At 38.3% G+C, this 12,889-nt stretch overlaps 1 protein-coding gene across 2 annotated transcripts in view; it reads left to right on the forward strand.

Moving 5' to 3' along the window:
- Nucleotides 1-12,889, forward strand: part of LOC124620031 (serine/threonine-protein phosphatase 6 regulatory ankyrin repeat subunit C-like) — a 240,507-nt gene that overhangs the window by 33,529 nt on the left and 194,089 nt on the right. The window contains exons 3-4 of one of the 2 annotated variants that reach the window (XM_047146700.1): nt 2,181-2,282; nt 2,359-2,442. In XM_047146700.1, coding sequence (XP_047002656.1) covers nt 2,181-2,282; nt 2,359-2,442 — 186 coding nt within the window. Of the gene's footprint in view, nt 1-2,180; nt 2,283-2,358; nt 2,443-12,420; nt 12,563-12,889 lie in introns of those variants that run through there. The other variant, XM_047146707.1, reaches the window with a different exon arrangement.

Here is a 12,889-nt window from a genome sequence, read left to right on the forward strand (position 1 = left end):
GTTAAACATGTTCACATTCATCTTCTATGTCCTACCTGAACTTCCCAAATCAAAACATTTTTACCTAAACAACGGTAAAACTTTTAGTCCACTTGCTCGTTTCACTAAAACCATCAACATGAATTTTACTATTACGAGTGAATGATTAACTGTCACTTGCGCTAGACCTACAATAAAGTAAAGTTTTAACGTTGAATGGCATTACCTTTTTAGTAATGGATTAACGATAAGCCAAGTTAACTTTGTGACTAACATTGCGGTACACAGATATGTTACAGAACCGCATCACCCCTAGCCTATGGGATAAATACCTGCTGGAATGTACGATGTTAATGCAGGATGGCAGCAGACCGTATTATTCGTTTCGGGCCTCTTGATAAGTATGGAAGTGTGATTACACATGTCAATCACATCGCGATTACGGGCAGCATGGGGTTCACTCCTGAGCCTCAGGACGTGCGCTAGAAGTGCATGTCAGGTGTTTCAAGCATCAACTTCGCGTCTTAATATCTCGGGATGTAATGGGAATATTGCAATGCAATCAACGCCATTGTGTATGTGCTTTGTCATGCTATGGATTGCTGAAGAAAAAATATAGGAGGTCCATTTAAAAAAACATAAGTTTGTGTTAAAAATTACATATGCTTTCGTTTTAGAATGTTTCCAAATATGTACATTCATGGGCCCCAGCCCTACATTGATACTGGTGAAAGTTGTTTTCCGATAGCGGTTATTGTTCCAGAGATATTTTGGGTGGACAAGATAGCTGGGACACCCTGTATATCAGTTTTAGGAAGTTGCTTTCAAATATCAGTGACGCTCCATTTGTGAAAAGATTGTACATGGAATTGTCTTTATCTAAATTACACATAGATCTCCAGTGTGAGTCTCAGAGATGTGATTTAAAAGACTGGATAGTTTCATCATTAATTACCTCAGCTGCTTTACAGTGGGGCTCACTTTAATTTACATGTGTTTTTGTCCATCATGGTCAGAGTGACCATTCAGGGCTTGCCTGGTACTTGTATCACCTATATGGTCTGGTCTAAATATGTTATCAGTTAGTGTGCTTGTACATGAAGTTATTCTAGTAGGGAAACTAACTACAAAACTGTGAGTGATTATCTTTGTTCTTTCCATGGTCTTTGAATTTCACATGGAAATGTCACTCTGAATTTAATTTGATCTTGCTGAGGTTTCTATGATGCGTTATATGCCTTGTTTAACCTTACATGAAGCAGACAGCATTTTGTTAGAAAATATGGTATGTGTATTTCCCTGTAATTCCTGCAGAAAAAGAAGGGAGGAAGGTTAGAGCATAAAATCTGATTGACAGTTTATTTGTTGTGACTATCTATGACTCAACATTTCTGCTATTTGATGAGAAGCAACTATCTTTTTCATAATATTGTTATGTTCCATACTTGATTTTCCATTGTTTGATAGTTAATTAATTGGATATGAAGTACTGGCTTAATTTCAGAAGGAAATGGCCATAGTCTGACTGGAGGATCAATCTTTACATTTGCTTGAAGTAGTTTAAAAGTTAAAATCCTGTGGTCTGGTGGATACTGGAATCCCACTCATCCTTAACATGAGGTCAGCATCTTAACACCTGTATGAAGTGTTACTTTTGTATCCATCACTATACTAATGAAAGAAAATGTATAATGCCATAAAAATCAGTTAATTGTGGATTTGTTAGCCTTACCTTCCAGTCGAACCATTTTGTGTTCACAATCTGTAATGAAAATAATGAATTTTTGAAAATATAATGTGATTGGATAGATAAAAAATCTACTCACTAAGCCTCAAGCAGCAGCAGAAGAACTCTTGTATGAGAGTTACTATGCATGCAAGTTATTGGAGCCAGTGGCTCCTTCTACTGGCAGAAAAGTTGAAGGGGACAACCTTCAGTCAGAAGAAGGAGCCATTGGCTCTGATAGCTTGCATATGTAATAGTTTTTATATGCGTGTTCTCCTGCTGCCACTTGGTGAGTAGATTTTTACCTGTCCAATTACATTACAATCTATAATGATACTGTGTCCAGTCAAATGGTAAAATATTTATGTCATTGCAGTGTTTTTTAATTGAAAAAAAAACTGTTTTAGCAAATTCAATATTTGATTCAGATTCAAATAAATACTGAATCTAAGTCTGAGTTTCTTGTATTTTACAGTTAACTAACAAAGTAATTGCTGAAGGAGCGGACGTGAATGGCAGAAAAGTTCGTGGGAGATATTCACCATCAACAGAGAAAGGCCACACTATAAGATGTTTGGTTAGTTCAAATTTTATACAATATGAAACCAGTTCACTGATATCATAGGTATGTAACATTTCTTTCTTTTTTGCAGGGATGCTACACTGCAGGAGATGGTGTAGTGCATGATGAGCTGTCAGGCCAATCCCCTCTGTTTGATGTTCTTCGTTCTTTGAAGGTAAACAAGTATTTGGTACACATTAGTAGACATTTTGTAACTGACAATTGGTTATCATTGGAAAATTGTACAACAGTGGTCAGTGCCTCTGTCAATTAAAGTGAGTGCTGTGAAAAGCTCATTGAGAAGAAATAAATACTTTACAGTTCACCAGTGACTTGTAATTCTGTCAGGTAATGCAAAGAATTTCTAACAACAATTAAACAGATTGGATAGTTGAATGGGATGGATAGCATCTTGAAAACAGATTGTAAGATGGACATAATCAAAAGTAAAACAAGGATAATAGAGTGAAATTGAATTAAGTCAGGCAATGCTAAGGGAATTAGAATAGGAAGGGGGAAACTAAAAGGCATAGCGAGCTTTGCTATTGATGGATGAAATAAAAACTGGCAGTAGCAAGAAAAGCATTTTTGTGCAAGAGGAATGTGTTAATATCCAAGAAGAATTTAAATGTTAGGAAATCTTTTCTGAAGGTTTGTGTATGGAGTGTAGCTTTTTATGGAAGTGAAATGTGGACAATAAGAAGTTCAGGAAAAAGATAATACAAGCTTTTGAAATGTCATGTTACAGGAAAATTTCGGATAACCAAATCACTTTAATGAGCTAGACCAAGACCCAACAAGCAACAAGTGTGCCAAGAGCAGACTCAACTGAGAACGTGAATGAATCATAACAGAATGAAGAAGAGAGCCCTCCACTCTGGGATTTCAGTAGCTGGGTTGTTAGTCCAATTCATAATGCCGTGCTGTCCGTGAGCTGTATGTACTGACCTCACTGCGATGCTCCGGTCACTGTTTGATTGTGCCACTGCTTGGCTGCCTTACCCATACCACCAGATGCCAACATGGGCTAGATAAATTGTAACAAGATAATTGGTGCCAACATTTTGTTATGTCCATGGCCTCCATGGCACCATTGTGTTAGATGTGTTAACATGGGGTTAGCACAGTCCTGTCCCCTTGGCAGTGCAACTGTGAGGCAGTGTACATCTGGTGTCCTTCTCCCGCAATGTGGGATGGCATGCAGCACCCAGGAAAGTGATGCCCATGTCTTCAGGGGAACTGTGGATAGGCACCTGCAGATAAGCCAAAAATCCACTGTCAGCCAGTAACAGAGAGTAGGGCTGGGAATGACCCAGGTGGTGATGGCTCTGTTGCTTCAGGACACCCACAGTTGCAGGGGGCACTAACCTAAGAATGGAATCCATGGTGGTGTCCAGGGCCTTGGAGGAAGGTGTAGGAGTTGGTTGTTATATTGCCTGTTTACCATCTGGAACCACTAAATGCTTGCTCACGGGACTAGAAAAGATGTCGGAGGAGACTCCAATGATGGCAGCAAGTGAGAAGACAAGTGCTCCAGGAGGGAGAAGGTCCTGGGAGGCATGTGCAGGCATGGTGGTAAACTTATAGATAAACGTTTCCAGTTGGTATAAATATAATATAAGTGTTGTTACGTTAGTGGAAGTGTTAGTGAAGTGTTAAAGAAGATTAAATGGGGTAAGAAGTTTATTTCCCTTCTCTCACCTATAGCACGGACTTTAAGCTTAATTTCACACGCACGTATCATAAGTAAACAGTGACTTAAACTTATATGTAATCACCAGTTTTTTAATTCAGTACTCTTTCAATTTATTTATATCTGCCTGAATAGTTTCTAGGGTCCTTTGTTTATGTTTTAGTCAGTACTTAAAATCATTATAAACGATTTCTGTTTTCACCATGAGTGAGAAGTGTGTGACATGCCGTAGGATCGATAGTTCCAGGGTGTGGTGTGATGGGTGCTGTAGTTTCTTTCATTGGGGCGAATGTAGTGGCGTGGGAAATGGGGACATAAATGAGGCTCACCAGTGGTATTGTAGGATCTGCAGTAGAGATAGGAAAATACTGGAACAGGAAGGGAAAATAGCAGCTCTTCAAGCTGACTTACACAAGGCAAGGGAGGATCTGGACAGGTTAAAGAGGGAGAAGGGTGAACAGAGATGGGAAGTGGCAACAGGTAATAGGGGGAACAGGCAAAGGAGAGCATCAGACAGCTTTGTCATAAATCTTGAAAATAGATTTGACCTGTTGCCTCAGTCAGAATTGGATGAGGCTCATGTAGCTGTAGCTGTAGAAAGGGCACACAAGCTTCCAAGGACTTGAAAAAGGTAGGGAAATTTGTAAAGAGAAAGAAAGTTCTGTTGTTAGGTAGTTCCCATGGTAGAGGTGTTGGCCAAATTCTGCAGGGAAGTCTAGGTCCAGAGTATCAGGTCACGAACTTTTTCAAGCCTAGTGCAGATCTGGGTCAGGTAACAGAGGATGTAGGTTCTTTATGCAAGGATTTCACAAAGAAGGATGCCGTGGTTATAATGGGTGGTCCAGGAAATAGCATTGACACAGACTCTAAATATTCCATAGAGAGTGACCTGGTGAAGATAGCATCAGCAACGAAGCATACGAGTGTGGGATTTGTGTCTGTGTTAAGACGCCATGATCGGCCCCATTTGAACTCTTCTGTCGGGAGGGTGAACTTGGAGTTTGAGTGACTGCTTAGGATGGATATAGGGTCCCATATTGGTTTGATTTCTGTGGATGCTATCAATAAGTGGGGCAACACTAGGCATGGCCTTCACCCCAATAGGAAAAGGAAGGAAAAACTGTCTGGGTTGATTGCAGAAAACTTAAGGGGGGACACTGTTACAAGTGGTAAAATACCAGTGGTTACAGGTGTCAGAGGGATGCCTTTTTTAGTATAGGGATGGGGGAAAGAAAACGAGTTTTAAGAGAGATTGTCAGACACACTCAGTTTGAGAAAACAGATGAACAGGAGTCAGATTTTAGCAAACAGACTCCATTTAAGCAATGTTTAACAGAAAGTAATCAGAAACTGCCATTTCATCTTCACCAAAGCAGTTATAATCCCATTAGTATGCACTATCAGTTATCTTTATTACACCAGAACATTCTGGGACTCAGAAATAAAGTTGATGAACTACTCATTTGTATTGATGAAATGAATTCATCTAACCAAATTGACATAATCTGCCTCTCTGAACATCAAGTGACCACTGGTATAGATATGTTAGACATTTCAGGACTTAAGCTAGCTTCCTACTTATGCAGAGTAGCTATGGATGAAGGAGGAGTTGCCACATTTATTAAAAACTGTCATAAAATCAAGAACATTGACATTAATAAATTCTGTTTAGAGCAGCATCTAGAAGCATGTGCAACAGAAGTAGAGTTCCATAACAGATCCTATATAACAGTATCAATTTACCGAGCACCTGCAGGAAATTATAATCTATCCATAAATCATCTAGAAGCTCTTTTGGGTTATTTAACAGGAAGAAACAAAGAAATTTTGATTGCTGGTGACTTTAATACAGATTTTCCAATGCAATCTTCCAGTAAACATTTACTGCAGTTAGTAATGTTGTCTTTCAATCTAACTCACACTGTAAACTTTCTAACTAGGACCACTAAATCCTCAAGGACAGTCATTGATGACATTTTTATAGGCAAATCAAAGGAACAAAATCATATCATGAAACCTGTAATAAATGGACTATCAGATCATAACATGCAGCTCCTTGTTTTAGATGTAAATTCTAAGCAGATTATCAAGACTGCTAAATCTGAGTACAGGAGAGTATTCAATCAACCAAAAATTGAGTGTTTTAGAAAACTGCTGAAAGATATGAACTGGAAAGATGTTTATAGTGATCATGACATGAATGAAAAATATAACACATTCATGAACAATGTCAGTACCATGTTTGAAAACTGTTTTCCTCTTAAAGTTACTCAAATTAAACAGAAGTCTATAATAAAACCATGAATTACACAATGAATAAAGATTTCCTGTAAGACAAAAAGGAAAATGTAACTGTCGACAAAGAATAGCTCCAATGCTGATGATTTAGCTAAATACAAGGAATACTGTAAAATATTAAAAAAAGTAATTCAGACATCTAAACAAATGCAGTACAAGAAGAAGATAGCAATGTCAGGGAACAAAATAAAAACAATATGTGATGTGATATAGTGAAAGAGGAGATTGGTAGAACCAGAAAGGAACTGGAGCAAATAGCATTAAGGGTAGATGATACATTAGTAACCAATTGGCATAGTGTGGCAAATCTATTTAACAAGTACTTTATATCCATTACTGATAGAATGGGATTGTCAGTATCAGTAAATAATGCCCTTGAATATCTGAAACTAGCCTTCACAAATAGCTTCAAGTACATGAATATGTCACTCACTTCACCAAAGGAAATAACTTCCATAAGAAAGTCTTTAAAAACAAAGCATTCTAGTGGCTATGATGAAATATCAACAAAGTTAATTAAGTTATTTTCTTGTGAGTTTAGTACAGTTCTACGTTAGTTGTGCAACCAGTCAATTATAACTGGGATGTTTCCTGACTGGCTAAAATATGCAGATGTTAAGCCTCTATTCAAGAAAGGGGATAAAGAGATACCATCAAACTACAGACTGATTTCACTTTTGCCAGCATTCTCAAAAATTTTAGAAAAAGTAATGTACAGGCAGCTTCTCAACCATCTGACCGCAAATAACATATTATCAAGAACACAGTTTGGATTTCTGAAGGGTTCTGATATCGAGAAGGCTATTTACACCTACAGTGAAAATGTACTTAATTCATTAAATAACAAATTACAAGCAGCAGGTATTTTCTGTGATTTGTCAAAGGCATTCGATTGTGTGAACCACAACATCCTTTTAAATAAATCATAATTCTATGGTGTCACGGGAAGTGCTGCAAAATGGTTCAACTCATACCTTGCTAACAGGACACAAAGGGTGTCAGTGCAAGGGACTAGAGAATTAAGTCATCAGTCATCATCAGAATGGGAATAAATTACATGTGGTGTCCCACAAGGATTCATCTTAGGACCATTGCTTTTACGTGTGTACATTAATGATCTCTCATCAGTTACACTGCCAGAAAACAGAGTTCGTTTTGTTTGCAGATGACACAAGTATTGCAATAAATAGTATGTTGAGTGTAGTTCTAGAAAGATCTGCTAATGATATTTTCATGGATATTAATAAATGGTTTAAAGTCAACTCACTGACATTAAAGTTCGAAAAGACTCACTATATGCAATTCAGAACCTGTAAGAGGTTTCCACCCAGCATATGCATAAAGTATGAGGAAGTGCAGATAGAAGAAGTTGACAGTCTTAAATTCCTGGTATTACAACTTGATAATAAATTCAGTTGGGAGGTGCACACCACAGAACTGCAGATATGCCTTAACAAATCTGTATTTGCAACTCGAGTGTTAGCAGACATAGGTGACATAAAAATGAAAAAGCTTGCATACTTTGCCTACTTTCATTCCATAATGTCATGTGGTATAATATTTTGGGGTAACTCTTAAAGTCAAACAAAAGTTTTCAGAGTCCAAAAACGTGTAATACGTATTATTTGTGAAGTAAATTCATGGACGTCCTGTAGAAACCTCTTCAAAGAACTGGGTATACTAACAGGGTGTATACAACCTGGGAGATCTGGGATAAACCCCGGAATTTTATCATCCGGGAGAAAACCGGGATAAACCCGGGAATTTTTTAGAATTCCGGGAATTTTTCATTGTTTTTGTTTTCAGTTAAATTTTTGTAATTTTGACTGGTAAGAACCGATACTCTAACAAAAGATATTACTGTATCCTGCAACTGCAGAATAATACTGCAGCAATAAAACACGTAAGAGAGAAAAAATGAAAATAAAACTTAAGTTGCAGAGGAAATGTGCAATATACAGCAACAAAACACAGTGCTCATACAAGCATCTGCCAACAGCAAAATGTGTTAAAGGCTTTAGGAAGACTATGCAATGCTTCGTAACAACAAATTGCCTCTGATGAGCGTGGCGTCACAACTGTTTACATTAGATTCAGTTTAGCAGTTACCAGTGGGATCATGTGCATGAGCATTTGAGTAATACCTTCTCCCACTTCTGGCTACAGAAATGTGGCTGTTGGCTGTGTAAGCAGTCGCAGCAAGCAGCTAGATGATACCGGGAAAAATTTTACTGGAGCGCCCAAGCTGCGAGATTCTAGCGTGCGCAGCAGGCCCAGATCTAGGAGGGGGAGGGGGGGGGAGGAGGGGCAAATTCATATTCTTGAGGGGAAAAACCTTGTTTCACAAAGCGACTAGCATCCAGTGCACGTTAGTCTATCAATTGTTCATATGAATATAATACAGGGAAACATTCCACGTGGGAAAAATATATCTAAAAACAAAGATGATGTGACTTACCAAACGAAAGTGCTGGCAGGTCGATAGAAACACAAACAAACACAAACATACACACAAAATTCAAGCTTTCGCAACCCACGGTTGCTTCGTCAGGAAAGAGGGAAGGAGAGGGAAAGATGAAAGGATGTGGGTTTTAAGGGAGAGGGTAAGGAGTCATTCCAATCCCGGGAGCAGAAAGACTTACCTTAGGGAGAAAAAAGGACGGGTATACACACACACACACACACACACACACACACACACACACACACATATCCGTCCACTGTGGATACACTCGCGCACACACACACACATATCCATCCACTGTGGATGGATATGTGTGTGTGTGTGTGTGTGTATACCGGTCCTTTTTTCCCCCTAAGGTAAGTCTTTCTGCTCCCGGGATTGGAATGACTCCTTACCCTCTCCCTTAAAACCCACATCCTTTCATCTTTCCCTCTCCTTCCCTCTTTCCTGACGAAGCAACCATGGGTTGCAAAAGCTTGAATTTTGTGTGTATGTTTGTGTTTGTTTGTGTGTCTATCGACTTGCCAGCACTTTCGTTTGATAAGTCACATCATCTTTGTTTTTAGAATTATTCATATGACTTTGAAATACATCCCTGTTGGTTTTTGAACATTATTGAACACATTCTAAGTTGAGTTCTAAATGAATCGTAAGTTGATCTGTGAATGCATGCATAGTTTACATGCTGTCTCTGTCAGGGGAATCCTCATCGCATGTAGAAACAACCTTTTATACAGATAAAAGGGGCTATACGAGCTGAACGGAGTTAATGCCAAAAAGATGAATGCCAACCACTGTCTGATTGTGTGGTTGATTGGGTTTGCGAATGATGAGAGTTGTTATAATTACTAGCGAAATCAATAGATTCAGACTACAGGAGTCGAAATAAATGACTAACAGGTAAGAAAGATTACATATTACCTTCTTGGTGTATCCAAGAAAATGAAATTTTGACAGAAAATTTTTGGCCAGATCGCTATACTAGTAAGGGCCAGTTGTACAGTTCCCGGCTAGCAGCCGCTTTAAGTTATATTCTGAAAGAAGCACGGAAATCGCATTGTAAGAACGTGTAACAACGCCTACCCGGAGAATAACCACGGGGAACTAAACCGGTGATTCTGGCAGAGTTAGTGAAGTTAACCTGTGAATAAGCTTTGACATTGGCAGGAATAGTTATAGAATTAGTGATAACATGACTGTTTGTTAAACGAGGAAGGAGAAGGCCTACTTCACTGGAAATCTGGACATACGAATGTGCACTTTAAATGTGCGCTTTTTGGTATGGATCAGAAATTCTGATGCTCTTGGAGTATCCTCTGATGTCTTGTTTCTTTTATGACATAATGTAAGATCTTCTAATGTTTTACACATATGAACTTACGGTCTCCCTACGACACGGTAGCTGCGCAAGTGCAGTGATGCCTGTCATCTGGCACTCTCTAGCAATTGCAGAAACAAACCTGTTTCCACCAGGTCGCGGGAAAATATTCCGAATGGTGGTTTGAAAAGTGTTACCATCAAAGTAAATTTTCTTTTACGCAAGTTGAACTATGTGCGAGAATGTAAGATGAATTTCTTAAATCACAGAGCGTTTGACTGTCATTTAAAAATCAGCTCGTTGATGACAAGCCATTTAGATGAATTTCGAGCCCAGAAGGTCAGACATTTATGTCGTTATTAAAAATTTTACTGGCACGTTTGTGTGATATATCTTAAATTGTAATAGGCACATAAAAGACCAACATCATATGTGAAAGCTTAGCTTCTCTTGCAGCGTATTAATCTTATAGACCAATATTATATGTGAAAGCTTTGCATTTCGTGTAGCGGCACTATGTATATTAATTTAAACCATTAACTTTTCCTGTTTGTGTCCTCACATTACTTAACAGTGATGTTGCTATTGGCTGACTACATCACGTGCTCTAAGCTCTGAATACCCGCTGTCATCGGCTGGCGAGATCACGTGACATGAGCTATCACTGGCTTACAAAACGTATGGCAATCATGATTTCAATGCTTCGGAAAGTAACGTGGTGTTTGGTGGCATTCAAATTTATACTTTCATAATACGAAAATATGGGGCACATCAAAGATTTTTCCAAAACATGTTTTTTTCCCCTGTGTTTTGTTTTCTAAAGCACCAGGAAATTCTACGCCCGTGTATAAAACCATAATCATTCAAAGGACTGATAAGTTATACAGTTCCGAGAGAAAGTATACTGTCAGTTAATAGGGAAAAAGTATGCTTTCACCCGGGACAAAGTGTACTTTTAACTGGGAAATCCGGGAGAAATCCGGGAATTTCTTTGCCTTGTCCACGTATACACCCTGACTAACTACTGCCTCTCAGTATATTTAATCCATAATGAAATTTGTTCTAAGTAATATATCTCATTTTCCAGCAAACAGCTCAGTTCATACACACAATACCAGGAACAAAAATGATCTGCACAAAGACTTAAAAGCACTTACTTTAGTTCAAAAAGTGGTCCACTACTCAGGAACACTCATCTTCAATAATTTACCAGCAAACATAAAAAATTTAGTTACACATAAAGATCGGTTTAAAAGGAGCCTGAAAGACTTACTAGTGGCCAATTCCTTCTACTCCATTGACGAATTTTTTAATAGAAACAAATGATGCATATACTCATACTATTAGTATTGTTATTTCAGCATAAAAAAATAAAAAAAAATTGACATGTTTCACATCCATGAGGATCTCACAGCACGGATCTATGGAATGAAAAACTAATCTAATCTAATCTCTAATCTAACCTGTTACCTTATAACATTAGATATGTACTCATTTTGCTACACCAATGATGAATGATATGCTACCATGCTTTGTGTCTTACCATTTCCCGAAAGATTAAATTGTAAATATGTTATTAATTGATATTTAATTATAACAAACTGTACTAAGAATAGTGTGTTTTGGTATATTCTCAATGTGCTGTTTCCATGAAATGGCGTGCTTTCACAGTACGCAGTTACAATTAATCTTTAACCATGAATATGTCATCTCCAATCATTTTGCCACAACAAATATTTTTTTTGAGAGATCCTCAATTTCTTGATGCTTAGAAAACAGTATACATATAGGCTTCAATTGAAAGCCACTATAACTGAAGAGCCATGGCACCATTTGTTGTTGATGGTCCTTCCATCTAATTGGTCTACACTCAAATGCATGTTTGGAATATCTGACATGCTGTAGTTGAGATGGAATAAGATGATCTCCAACAGCTTGTAGTGCTGATGCCTGCTTTCAGATGCATACTTCTAATGGCTGCAGGTGTAAACAGTAGCAGTCTACAATGTTGTGCACAACACTGAGGCATTGCCACAGAGACGTTTACAAAATCACATTCTGCTATTGGTTGAGGTAGGCTTGTGAAGCTGCTGCACCCAACCCACTGCAACTGTCAGGGCCAACTTATGTCAACTCAAGTATAGATACAGCTCTGCACACTAGGAAAGGCTCCTCAATGTGCTTTTTATATGCTGTGGTGTCAAAAACTTGGCATGCTCAACAGTGACATTAGAGTGCACAGTCTGTATGCCGACGGCTGCTGCTATCCATTGGATACTGCAAAGATCCTGATTGCATGGCAACAGCTACACCAACATGCTAGGTTGGTAATACTATCACACCTTCATAATTCTGCTGCTCTGCTTTGGAATGGTGGCACTACTGTTTGGAAAAGCAGCTCTCTCAAAGAACAGGTCTTTTTAGAGCATAAAAAAGAATTAGTGAAATTATTTCAACCGACCATGTCTGTCCAGCATGTTGGAGCAGACAGGTTACTATTTTGGAGAGCAGCTCTCCCAGAAGTAAGAATTAACTCACACTAAGATATAAGTATGTCATTGTAAATGCAGTTAGTTAGCATAGCTGTACCATAAGCATTCTCTTAGTATATATATACATCCCTCAAATCCAACCTTGACCAGGTCAGAGAACACATTAAGGTATTTATTCTGGCTTTTGAGTGAAGATGGTCAAGTACAGATATTTGGGGAACCAGGTCAAGAAAGTAAGATATAGGTTCATGAGTGATCTGGCTAGGAGCAGCATCTGTGCTAAAAATTGTACCTTGTCAAGGTTCTGCGGTTTAAATGGTCAACCTTCACTTAAGAATGCATGGAACTAATGGGATT

This window comes from Schistocerca americana, chromosome 1 (genome assembly GCF_021461395.2).
Source record: "Schistocerca americana isolate TAMUIC-IGC-003095 chromosome 1, iqSchAmer2.1, whole genome shotgun sequence".
Classification (NCBI taxonomy): domain Eukaryota; kingdom Metazoa; phylum Arthropoda; class Insecta; order Orthoptera; family Acrididae; genus Schistocerca; species Schistocerca americana.